A 12,772-nucleotide genomic window follows, 5' to 3' on the forward strand; every position below is an offset into this window, starting at 1 on the left:
AAAAAAAAGTATAACTATTTTAAACTTATTGTTAGTTTAAAAATAATCTGATTGTGCCATCGCAGTAGGCAGTAGCAACTATAATTATAAATTTTTAAATTTGATCACACGATTTTTAAATCTATTACATTTAACCTCTCAAACTTAATTTCTAGTCACTGTTGACTTATCTTAAAAGACAAAACTGTAATTTATATTACTTTTTTCTTTAACTTCTCGAAGAGGAGAACAAATTAACAATTTTATCCTTCAAGATAAGTCATTTGTTTGATATTTGGTCGCCGATAATTGAAAATTAGATTTGAAAAATCAGATGTGACAATGATTTAAAAGTTGTGGGACCAAATGTGAAAGAACTAATAATCAATAACTAACTATGAAAATAGTTCATATGCTCGGACTCTTTGTAAAATTTATATTTCATATGCTCCCCAACTCTTTATTATTAGAGAAAGTCTATAGTGTCAATCATATCAATCAATAATATCTCTATTATACTCGATAATATCAATCAATAATATCTCTATTACACTCGATAATATAGATCTCAAAAGCTTGAGAGGTTAAATGTAATAGATTTAAAAATCGTGTGATCAAATTTAAAAATTTATAATTATAGTTGCTACTGCCTACTGCGATGGCACAATCAGATTATTTTTAAACTAACAATAAGTTTAAAATAGTTATACTTTTTTTTTAAAGTATATATAATTATTTCTAATATATTTGGGTAGGAATATTTCATTTGTAAGGGTGACCATTGTTTAGTTCCAGTTCTGAACTGGTGGTTCTCGATATAGAAAATGGCGAGCCGGAATCGGAACCTTTTAGGAAGGTTCAAATTCCGAATATATATATATATATATATATATATATATATATATATATATATATATATATATATATATATATATATATATATATATATAAGACTTGATTCAGTGATAATTAGTAGTAATGTGAGAACGGTGTGTTCTATGTCATTATTTGTCCATCTAAGATATAGGAATTAAGTAAAAATAGAGAAAAATGTGAAATTTCTGCAATTACGATAGTGCATTTTGAAATACTTGATAGTGCATTCACGGATAATTAATAGTGCGTACATATGAGTATTTCAGTTATTTGCGAATGCACTATCAAACATTTTTAAATGCACCATTGTAAATTATTTTTTTCTTTAATTTTCAGACTCTGATCATCTTAGATGGATGAGTGAATTGAAATTAGTCTGCAGATTCTAACAGAGCTATATGTATGTGTGAGTATGCGCATAACAAAATGTATATTTTAATTTGCATTACATTTGAGTCTTTCTAACAGAGCTATATGTGTGTGTGAGTATGCGCATAACAAAATGTATATTTTAATTTGCATTACATTTGAGCCTATAGTAATAATTAAAGCATGTGCTCCATCTCAGCTAAAAGTCTAAGCTGATAGTTGGACGGCACATATTATATTTATGCTCACAGTAAGTAATCAAAGTTTGTTGAAAGTGATCTGTTCTGCCCACTCCTTAATGTTGAATGTCATATTCTAATTAGTCCAACAACACATCTGACAAAAAACAGGCCAATCTTTCTCCCCACTTGAAAAAGCTAAGGTTGTACACATACATTTTTCCTATAAAACAATACAGTTTTGTTAGGTGATCAACAACCATCAAGCATTAATTATATCATCTAAGCAGCCCCTTCACTATCCAAGAATTTAATTAAGATATGACTATTCAAAACCTTCAAGAGGACAGTCAATAGGACAAATAATGAATGGTTGAATTGAAGCATTAATATTTGGGGGTTTAATGGCATCTACGTAGCTCTTTCATGGTTGGGGATTCAACCTTGATTTACATCCCTCCCAGATGCTCTGTTTAGGTGGGCATAGGGGGCCTTAGGGTTGAGGATTCAGTTTTTTGGAAAGAAAGTATTAACATTTTGTAAGATACAACTAACTAATCTGGTCGAGTCTCAATTAAATTACATTCAAGGTAATTCTCTTGAAAGTATTACTACATATATCTGTATAAGTGAGTTCAAACTTTTGAGAATGAATATTAGACAAATGAAGTACAAATCTTTAGAGTTCTTTGGAGTACTTTTGTCAACAAATGATGTATCCTTTTAGTGGTAGCTAGATGATTGCTTATAGAAAGTGATGCTCATTGGTTGATTAACAACACCCCTCCAACCATTGATTTTGGTGGATAATGGAAGCATGATGCTAATAGTGACAATTAATTGTCCCTTACTTGGAGGAGCGTATGAGTTAGGTTATGATGTTGCCTTTTGTCAGCTGGTTACTTTTTGATAGAGTTTTTAATAACACGTAGACAATAGTCTATTTTTATTGAGTAACATGAATATCCGAACATAATCAATTAACAGTTAATTTATCAAACATTTTTCTACTATACAATCAACTAATGTTATCAACTAGTTATACACTTTAACCCAATTAATCAGCTTACCGCTATCAGCTAATAGTCTACCAAACAATGTCATAATCTTTAGGGTATGGTCTTTCAACGCCTGAAGTGTCGGTGAAGGAGGTAAATCAATAACGATTTATGAGTTTCTTAAAGCACTCTAAGATTGTCAGAGTCATCATTTACTTTCTTTCATTAGCTAATAACTAACTGACCTATGTTGGAGGCACGATAATTTTTAATATTGCACCCAATCAATCTCTGGGGCTGTCCTAACACTGGAGTGTTGGTGGAGAAGATAAATTACTAAATAATGTTTTTCAACAATTTACAGGTTCCTTAAAGAAGCATATCTCGGCCCTCAACCTATTACCTCTCTTTGGTTTGATCAACCAGTTAAAACTATGATAGGAGCAAGATTTTTTTTTTTTTCAAAAAGTATTGTACCCCAATCTCGAGGACTCCCCTATCGTACCCCTACTCTAAAATCTTGGCGAATGAAGTAAATAACTGGTTATTATAACTCAATTGTTTACGAATTCACCACAAAGCACTCTATGGTTGCCTTCAAAGCAGAGTTATTAACTCTTTTCAAATCGTCATGAACCAGTTAAACTATGTTCAGGGATAAAAAAAGATAAATAGAGGGGGGGGGGTAGGGAATATCAGGTGCTTTTGTGCCATTCTTTTTTATTTTTTTGGGCTGGGTGTTGTAACAACATGCTCGTGGGGTTTCTGCAAAAGTGAGAGCATAAATAACATAGGACCTCATGGGGAATAAAGCTGAGGATTCAGAGGTTGCAATGATTTTTGATGAGCAGTTAGTTGTGTTTGTGTTTGGATATGAGATTTTATGCTGAATGAAAGACAGCAAAATTCTCCATATCTGTCCCCATTTCACCACTTCACATTTCCCCCAAAAAGAAGCTAGCTTGTAAAACAATACTCATTGCTTCTGCATACAAAACTTTTTATGTATTTCTATATGCATGCATGTATATATGTATCCATACATATATTGTATTGGAATCAAGAATAAAAACAAAAAAGAGGAAGAATATAAGCTTTATGTGGTTCGGCAATGTGCCTATGTCAATGTATGGCAGCACAAAGTAGTTATTTTATTAATTTTGATGATACAACATTTATTACAAACATCATATTTATATGTAACATTAATTTTTTTTGAGTGTAGCCCACGATTTCCACTGTCGGACACAGTGACTATCTGGCTGGATTGTAAGCACCTCTATTGGAGGTGACAGTTGGCCTGGCCTGGAGATTTAAGACTGCTCCATTCCCAAAGCCAAGGATCGAACCCTTGACCTTTGGTTAAGGATGGATGATTCCCTATATGTAACATTAATCATATATTTACAAATTCACTCATATAGTGTACTGCAGGGGCTCCGCTCTGCAACACTCCAACATTTGTTATCTCTGTAACATACAAAACATACACAACATATTGATGCGGAAACAAGAGAATGTAGCATTATATTGCTCATTTTAAAAGCTCGCACATATATAGAGAATAGATCAAGTGAGAATGATTGTTAATATAGAAATTGAAAAATAACATATAAACAGGTCCAAATCAAACGGTTAAACAATTTAAATTTATGAAGTGACAATTTTATAATTTTTCACAACTAAAAGTGTACATTTTATTATATAATATAAAATTATAAAAGCGAGTATTTTCACACAATAAAGAACCCCTTTTTGCCCTAGATCTCGCACATGATATATATTCATCAAACAAAATTCGTATAAAGAAGTATATATCTCCTACTTGAGATCATGCAATAGATTTATGCAACTTTAACTTGCAAAGTGTAAAACTGAACCAAGCAAGCATGCATGTGATTCTTTCTTGTTTGGAGAATATGTATACAAAAGAGATGCCTTTTTTACTCTCTTTAAATCGCAAGAGGAGACCAGTGCTCTTGCCTTTCCAACTCACATTTCTACCTCATATATCATCTTTAGATTCCACCATAATAGAAGTAATGATACTCGAGCAGTCAAAACGAGCTTAGTCAGCGAGGCTAGTTTGTTCGGCTTTATATAAGTATTCTTTAGTTTTCAATTTTCACTAAATCTAATTCCTAATTTCCTATTGAATAGTGGTTGCAATGAAACTAGAATATTATATTACTATATTAGATTATTATCCTAGTTTAGACAATATATAGACAGTTAGAGTGTATCTAAAAAAAATTTTAGTAGGCTGGTCCGTGGGACTTGAAGGTGGCAGGGCGAGCCAACTTACTCTAGGCCCGCTAAGTAGCGGATCTCAAAGGCCTGGCTTGCATTGACAGAATGACCGCTCTAAATGATATGATATTGCATCAAATTCATAAAAGACTATCTAATGGTATTCACATTTAAGGATTTTTTTTCCATCTAATTATTGGACTAGTCTTTGTTGGATAGAGGTCTAAAGGGCCAAGTCCAACACAAAAGCTTGATGGGCTAAGTCTAGCATCCTCCTACTGATGTGGATTCGAAAGTGACGCTAACTGCTATGCATATCAAAAGTTCACATCTCCGGGTATTTGAAATGAATTCAATTTCCTATACCTATTAATAAGTAATTATAGATAAAATATTTTTACCCTTCAGATAAAACATATTTAATGGTAGATCCCGATACATTTTATTTTATAGTGATTGTATATAAGAAAACATGCATCCTTGGATTCCAAACATGTTTGCATCAAAAGAAAGTGGGAGAAGATATAAGACATATAAAGAGGGAGAAAGAGAGTGTGTGTCTCACAGGGGTGAGTGCACACTCATACTTAATTACTATAAATGAATTCTTCTTTCCCTATTGTGCTTTCTTTCTCCAAAGGGCACTTTGATAAAGAGTAAAGAGTGGAGACAAAAGAAGTCATCCCTTCAATCATAAAAAAATGCCACACTAAATGGATACCTACCTACTTCAATTCCCACCACTCTTTCAATTCATCATCTTATATACACGTGTATGTATGTATAAATTTTCGTCATGATTATAATATCACATGACAAGAAAACACGTAAACATCATCAATTGATTTAATGACAAAATTGCAACAAAATTTAAAGAGAAATTGATTTTCGTAATAAATAGATCTTTATAGACATATTAACGACCATTTAATGATGAAAATAACAATGGAATTGAAGTATTTTGTCGTTAAAGTTAAGAATAAAGTTAGCGTCAAAATTTGACAGACAATTTTAATGACGGAGTAATAATGGGATTTTAATGAAATTTGAGTGTCAAATTTCTTAATTATATTAATCATTCTATATGTGTGTGTCGGACCAATTCTAACCGTCAATATGTGAAAAATCAAAGAGCTGTAAAATAAGAAAAAATGTGGTGACATTTTGATAAATATTTCAAACTTAAGGTGTATTGTGAAACAACTAAAAGTGCAATCATTGATATGTAATGGTGCAATTCATAGTTACATATTAGCGATTGCGATTGTAGTTTTTTACATAGTGCAATTTAAAATCTCAATTTTGATTTTTGAGTGCACATTTACATATCAACGATTGCATTTATATATTGTTGTTATGTGATGCACATTCATAATTTTCACGAGAAGCATGATTTTCACCAAAATCTACTCCTATACATATATGGAACAAAAAATGTATTGTCATAAGGAATACATTTTTTTAAATATTTTATTTCATATTCATGAGTAATCAAATTACTTATTATTTATGAATTAACTTATTTCACCATAAATTAATTACATAAAAATATGTCAATCCTATATATTTGCATTGTGACAGCAGAAAGTAGGATATATATATATAACTCTAGACTCTACTCATAATGCTGAAAGACAAAATTAAACAAGAGACAAAAATAAAAGATCCATGAAATCATTTAATTGGATTCATCGATATAGAAGTTGACAGCTATAATGCGATTATATTGTTATGCCATCATATCTTTAGCTAATTTGTGGATCAAACTTTGGGTAAAACTATTGTTAATTTGTCATTTTTTTCTCCATTGATTGTTATTGAGTTGGACTAAATTAACATAGACCACCTTTTAGTCAAATATATAGCTTTCACTTATTATCACATAATCTTAAATTTAGGGACAATAATAATATTTGTCTAAAAATATCCTCACAAAACAATAATCTATACTTTTGCCCTGAAAGGAATGGACGAGCAGGTGGAACATGATTCTCGTACCAAAAAGTCATGAATTTGATTCTTGCCAATACTCTCTCGGTTGAGCTTGTGGCATAAGGTTTTTCATGTGCGATTACCTCTCATGTGTAGTTTGTGGGCTATTACGCATGAGTGAAATTTACCCCATGTGCACTCTTGGATAATTAATAGCTATGAGATTTCTCTCGTCATCCGAAAAAAAAGATCTATACTTTTATCGTCATGTTATGAAGTGAGCATTAGAGGTAAAATTTGATGGGAAAAATAGCAATGTTTATATAAGAGAAGATTACACCGTTCGTCACTAAGTTATAATTGGCATTGCACTTTTTGTCCCTTTACTAATAAAACATTAGAGACAAAATTTACAATTTTAGTATAACTCAAAAACGAAGAGTGCAACGTGATAACTTAGGGACGAAAAGTGAGAATGACCAGCACTCAGAGACGAATTATATAATTATTTTATAATTTAGGGATGAAAAGTGCAAATTAGGCCAAAATATATGCATAATTAAGCTAAAAAGTGAGCCCAAAACTTAAAAAAGATACTCTCTGTATTATTACTGTTAAATTATAATGACTTTTCACATCCTTTATTCACTCCATATCTATAAAAACTATATATATATGATGTCAAAGGCTAAAGTTGAAAATGATGAGTTAAAAAAGGGTTGCCAAAAGCATTATTATTATCTTCTCCTGCAGTACTTACACCGTCATCATTAATTAAGGAAAACAGTACTTACGTTGTTTGATTAGTACTAATCAAGAAAAAAGCATATAATTAAGGACAAAGAAGAAGGATTTCATTGGAGAATGTCAAAGATTTGACTCAATTAAAAAAACAGCATTTTTAAGTGCGACATGATATCTTGGAATATATGCTAATTAATGCTCTTTTTTTTTTTTTTCATCTTTACGTTTTGGGTATATAATTGACTTTTAAAGAATAAAGAGTATATCATAAGAACAAGTTATAGTAAGCGCGTTGAATTTAACCAGTTTTGATTCATGAAATATTTTATTCGGAATTAGAAGATACTGTTAAAAATGTTGTCATTAGAAATTGAGTTTCGGACAAACTTGTTGGCCATTTTGAGGATTTGGAAAAATGTTTGTCACTATTTCCGAGCACTAATAACGGTTATTGAAAAATTTTGGACGAAAACCTGGAACTTGAGATTATAAATTGAGTTTTCGACTAACTTGCCGCCTACCATTTTGATGGTTTGAAAAAAAATGTCACTAGTTTTTACCACCAAGAAAGGATATTGGAAAATTTGGGCGGAAACCTGAAATTTGTAGTTAGAGTTGAATTTTCAACTAACTTGCCAACTAATTTGAGGATTCGAAAAAAAAATGTGTTTCTCTATTTTTGACCACCAAGAAAGGTCTTTGGAAAATTTTAGATTAAAACTCTAAATTTGTAGCTAGAAATGGAGTTTTCGACAAACTTACTGACCATTTTGAAAATTCAAAAAAATATTTGTTACTATTTCTAACCACAAAGAAACTATAGAAAACCTAAATCAATCAATTCACTATAGTACAATTTATATATCTTTTATAATTTATTGACTATTACATAATAATAAAATTTTTCAATGCACATTCTTAAACAATGATCATGGGTTTTCTCCTTACTCAAAAAGAAATGCTAATAAACAAGAACATGGAACTTATCCAATCACATAATAATGGCAGACAGGACATACATATTAATAGTGATAAACTAATGATCTTGTGATTTTATTTATATTCTTTTGGGTATTTTTATATTTATTATTGTCTCAAAGGACACATCTTTTCTCACAACTTTTAAAGATGATCTAATAAGAGCATCTTTGCAGCTTGTTTCATTGGAATTTTTTATGTTCATCATACATAACTTTTTCCTCTTAATTGAAATGTCTGATTTATTAATTGATTGCCACATGAGAGCATAAAAAGGGAACTTTAATGCAATGTACCACTAAACTTACTAATATTGTAATATCTTGGAAGAATAAAGAATAATCTTAATTAATTTTCACTATTACGCATTCTATTTGTATAGTAAAAAGTTACAAATCAATTTAAGTATCATTCTAACTTTTGTAAAAATGTTTGTGTAGATGTGCATGTGTTATGGACTTGTATGCCATGTTAATTAATTTTGTAGTCGTACAACAAAATTGACGAATTTCAAAGCAAAAAATTAGCCTTTTAAGTCTAACAAATGTGAAATTTCTCATAGTTTAAGCATATGTGTGTGTGTGTATTGGTATTATATTGCAAAAATAGTAAACAACTAAAGATGATTAGACTATTAATTAAACTTTTTCTAATGAAATATTGGGCTCCAATCCAACCCAAATAGTCCCCATCTAGCATATATTAACAGGAAGGCCCAAAACCATGGAGCCATTATATCAACACGGAAAATGTTACGTGTACTTCCATTTTCAACTCTCAATTTTTACTTTTACACACAAAATCGTGATATAGACATTTGTATTAGGACTCACATGAAAATAAAAAATAAAAAAAGAAACAAAAAAGCTTATCAGAACTTGCTATATCAGGAGTAAGATTTGAGAGTACACGTAATAGAACTCTATCCACACATACTTTTCTGGCAAGTGTAAACGAGAATTATTGCTTTTACACATGAACCATCACCGCAATACAAGATCTGAAGTGTCATGTCAATACAGTTAATCTGAAGTTATATATGTAAATTGTGAACCTTTAATATATAAATTGTGTATATTAGACCCAGGTCCACACAATAATTTGCCCGATATTATAAAATTTTCTATTTAAGTATAAAAATTGATTTTTGAAACATTGGACAGTCCAAATTCTCACTAGAAATTATTATGGGCCTACTACGGATATGACTCTTAGGCCCAAAGTAATTGGGCCGCTTATTTTTTAGTTTTTATTCCTGACTCTTACCCGCCTGGCCGCGATAATGGCGATTCAGGCTTCTTCCATCTTCACCGCCGTGATGGTTGTGCTTCCCGCCAAAATCCCATGGCGGAGCCGTCCTATCCTGCGCACACCAAGCCTTATCGTACGCACCTCTAAGTCCATCACAGCTGCAAGGCGCTTCATCTCAACTCCTCTCGGAGCTGCACCTCCTCGTAAATACGTGTATCCCGATCCAATCCCTGAATTCGCTGCTGCGGTTTGCCACTTCTCTCTCTCTCTCTCTCTCTCTCTGTGTGTGTTTTTGTATTCATATGGTTTATGTATGTGCGGAACAGAAGTTACTGACTCGCATTTGTTCTGTATATTGTGAATGATGAAGGAGACGGAGAAGTTCAAATCGGAGCTATCCAATAGACTGTGGAAGGAGAATGAGACTTTTAGTTCTCGAAACGAGCTTGATGCCGTTGTCAGTGTCTGTGCAGAGGTAAAGGTCCGCTGATCTAAATTTTTAACTTTCCTGTGGATTGTATTCGTTTCTGAAATGTTTACAAATGCGTATTAGTATGCTAGTTGTAGAACAGAAAGTTTTGACTCTTGATCTTATGCTTGCATGCTCATGAGTTGCTCGACAAAATGTCTAGTTAAAGGTTGAATACCTTGTGTGATGATCAATATGTATTTCATTGATTCAGCTATTCTTGAGTATCTCTAACATGCCAGTGTCAAATTCTTTCAATTTTATCAGCCATGAAAGTATTTGGACAAAATTGACTAAAAATAAAAAATTATTATTTATAAACAAAATCTCATGTTCCTGAAAGCTTCAAAGAGTCAAATACGTTGGCATAATTGCACTTACTCCAGCAAATTATAATCAGCTATAGCAGTGATATTTCTTTACAAAGTGAACTGTAATGTAGCAGCCTCTTCTATGGAAAGAAATATGCATTTCAACATTTCCCTTGGAATTCTCTCATTCAGCCCCAATAGCATTACATAGGTCGGGTATGTAATGCATTTCAGGTTTTTATTCGTTAGAATTCCTTTTACTAAATAAGAAAACATGCTTAATTAAGATTGGTTATCAAATTATGCTATGAATAAATGTGCATCTGTTAATGCTCAAAGAGGATATTACCTGCCTGTGATGAGTGAAATCTGTGTTCTAGATTAATATATAGGCACCAGACACTGATTTTCCTTTAATTACTAAGTAGTAATTAATCTCAGCAGGAAGTAAACTGTCTTTTATCCTCTCCTGCAGGCACATAACATTTCATTCTTTGAACCCTCTAAATCTTTGTTTTTTTCTTTATGTAATTTGTTGTCATCACATAGCAAGATTTCTTACAAAATTCCCCCTTAAATGCTCTGTTAACTTTTAAAATTGTCAACATGCGGAGAATGGAAACTGGAAAGCTGATTCTGCCCTCTTAACTCTTCCATGCTGTTCTCTGTTCTGTTAATTCTATAGCCGCTCTTATGGTTTATGGCTCTTGATTATTTTGAAGGAACAAGGCAATTCTCTATCTTATTTTGTACTCTCTTTATTTCCTTAAGTCATATTCTCGTCTTGGGTACTTGAAAATGAAGATCTGATGGTTGACGTAGAACAAAAACATGAGGCCCTAAACAACCTTATGTTCATGTTCTATCATTTTAAGTAAGATTTATAGTTTTAAGATGAATTCCATAATCATGATCTTTTTTTTTTTCTGGTAGGAAATGAATCGGCTATTATGAGCATGTTTGTTTTCCTTGGTGATATGACTCGAGTCTGACACGAAAATAGTACAATGATTGACTTTAGGTAGAGAGCTATCTGACGTTCCTAAAGAAACAAAGCAGCACCAAAGATACAGCTTCATCAAGCTGTACTTGGCCTTTTGTGTGTGTGGTGGTGGTGTTGGTGTTGGTGTTAATATCTCTGAAAATAATTCAATGCTGATTGATTCACAATTTAAACATTAAACCATATTGATTGATTTCAGTAACTTGTTTTGTGAATCCAGATTTTTAGCAAATTCTTGCACGATGAATATGGAGGCCCCGGGACATTATTAGTTGAGCCTTTCACAGATATGTTTGTTGCGCTCAAAGGAAGGAAACTCCCCGGGGCATCCTTGGCTGCACGAGCATCCCTATTATGGGCTCAAAAGTATGTTGATCAAGACTGGGAAATTTGGAACTCAAAACATCCAACATAGCAATGATCACTTCTTGATTGCATTTATGTATCAACTATCAACACTGATCTTCATTTTGTAAGTACATTTCTGATTTTCTGCCCAAACTAGAATCAGGAAAACTGTGGAACCCAACTTGTTTCTTAACTGCTATGATTTCTTCTTTTCGAACTATACAGATGCATTATTACTCAAACATCACCCGGATCTCAAGCTGCACCTGTTCTTGATCAGCTTACAGATTCTAAAATGCTCTGCAATGATGGCCGCCACGATTTAGTCCTTGCAATTGGCTGCCCAGATCTCTGCCGATGTCTTGTATCCTGAAAACGATAGAAAATCATAGAATTAGTAAAAATTTCTTGTCTGGAAACTATAATCTGTTCTGATTTTAATCTTGTTGGCCTGCAAGTATTACCTGATTGTTCTTCTCAGGCTCTGAGTTTCCATCTTTCAAACCCTGCAGCTTCTCTGAACCCCCCTGCAGATTCTCACAAACCTTCTTCTTCATCTTCGCGTTCTTTTTGGCTCTCAGAACCTTCATCACCTCTACATAATAGCAGAAAAACAAAGCTTAGAGAAGGTGAAACTGAAGAAACGGCTTCTAATTACAAGATGTAAAGCGCATATACTACCAACCTTGATTGGTGACCAGCCGGTAAGCTCTGCCGAGAACTAAGGTATCAGTGGGGCGGAGAAGCTTGACGCGTGTAAACCGCACCGCCCTTTCGCCGGAACTCTCTTCGCCGGCGATCGGGAGCGGTATAATGAGAGAAACGTAGTGCCCTGGGTTCAGTTTCATCACCTCACTCGCCGTCACCGGCCAATACATCCTTTCCAGTCTCCCACTCGGATGCTGTATAACCAGCGCTGCAGCGTCTACCGCCTGGCAATTCCCCATTATTGTTTTTACTTTTTCTGTTGTTTATGTGTACGTATGTATGTATGTATATCTGAGCTGAAAAAGGAGGAGGAGAAGAAGAAAGATGAGAGAAGAAGCAATGAAGAAACGGAAATAAGACGATGAGATAGGAGTGCA

General features: G+C 32.9%; 2 protein-coding genes across 4 annotated transcripts; one reads left to right on the forward strand and one right to left on the reverse strand.

Moving 5' to 3' along the window:
* The first annotated feature begins 9,599 nt into the window (after nt 1-9,599).
* On the forward strand, nt 9,600-12,147 carry LOC116024641 (protein PLASTID REDOX INSENSITIVE 2, chloroplastic-like). 3 transcript variants are annotated; one of them, XR_004099510.1, is made up of 4 exons: nt 9,600-9,803; nt 9,927-10,037; nt 11,560-11,811; nt 11,913-12,147. XR_004099510.1 is itself a non-coding variant. In XM_031265585.1 (3 exons), the coding sequence occupies exons 1-3, from the start codon at nt 9,624-9,626 to the stop codon at nt 11,752-11,754; spliced, it is 486 nt and encodes a 161-aa protein (XP_031121445.1). In that variant the 5' UTR covers nt 9,600-9,623; the 3' UTR covers nt 11,755-12,144. The 3 variants fall into 3 exon arrangements, 2 of the variants coding, with proteins under 2 accessions (XP_031121445.1, XP_031121446.1); XM_031265585.1 differs by having other exon boundaries at nt 11,560-12,144; XM_031265586.1 differs by having other exon boundaries at nt 9,927-10,031; nt 11,560-12,144.
* Nucleotides 11,745-12,772, reverse strand: LOC116024640. Its single transcript, XM_031265583.1, has 3 exons — nt 12,373-12,772; nt 12,152-12,282; nt 11,745-12,056 (listed from the first exon to the last, which is right to left on the reverse strand). The coding sequence occupies exons 1-3, from the start codon at nt 12,632-12,634 to the stop codon at nt 11,964-11,966; spliced, it is 486 nt and encodes a 161-aa protein (XP_031121443.1). The 5' UTR covers nt 12,635-12,772; the 3' UTR covers nt 11,745-11,963.

Source organism: Ipomoea triloba, chromosome 7 (genome assembly GCF_003576645.1).
Source record: "Ipomoea triloba cultivar NCNSP0323 chromosome 7, ASM357664v1".
Taxonomy (NCBI): Eukaryota; Viridiplantae; Streptophyta; class Magnoliopsida; order Solanales; family Convolvulaceae; genus Ipomoea; species Ipomoea triloba.

What these genes read in the sequence shown, in the direction of transcription:
- LOC116024641 (XM_031265585.1), top strand. Translation starts at nt 9,624, where the DNA reads ATGGTTGTGCTTCCCGCCAAAATCCCATGGCGGAGCCGTCCTATCCTG. An exon ending in TCCCTGAATTCGCTGCTGCG is followed by an intron (nt 9,804 to 9,926) that starts GTTTGCCACTTC and finishes TGAATGATGAAG; the next exon opens with GAGACGGAGAAGTTCAAATC. An exon ending in GTGTCTGTGCAGAGGTAAAG is followed by an intron (nt 10,038 to 11,559) that starts GTCCGCTGATCT and finishes TTGTGAATCCAG; the next exon opens with ATTTTTAGCAAATTCTTGCA.
- LOC116024640 (XM_031265583.1), bottom strand. Translation starts at nt 12,634, where the DNA reads ATGGGGAATTGCCAGGCGGTAGACGCTGCAGCGCTGGTTATACAGCAT. An exon ending in CCGGCTGGTCACCAATCAAG is followed by an intron (nt 12,283 to 12,372) that starts GTTGGTAGTATA and finishes GCTATTATGTAG; the next exon opens with AGGTGATGAAGGTTCTGAGA. An exon ending in AGCCTGAGAAGAACAATCAG is followed by an intron (nt 12,057 to 12,151) that starts GTAATACTTGCA and finishes TATCGTTTTCAG; the next exon opens with GATACAAGACATCGGCAGAG.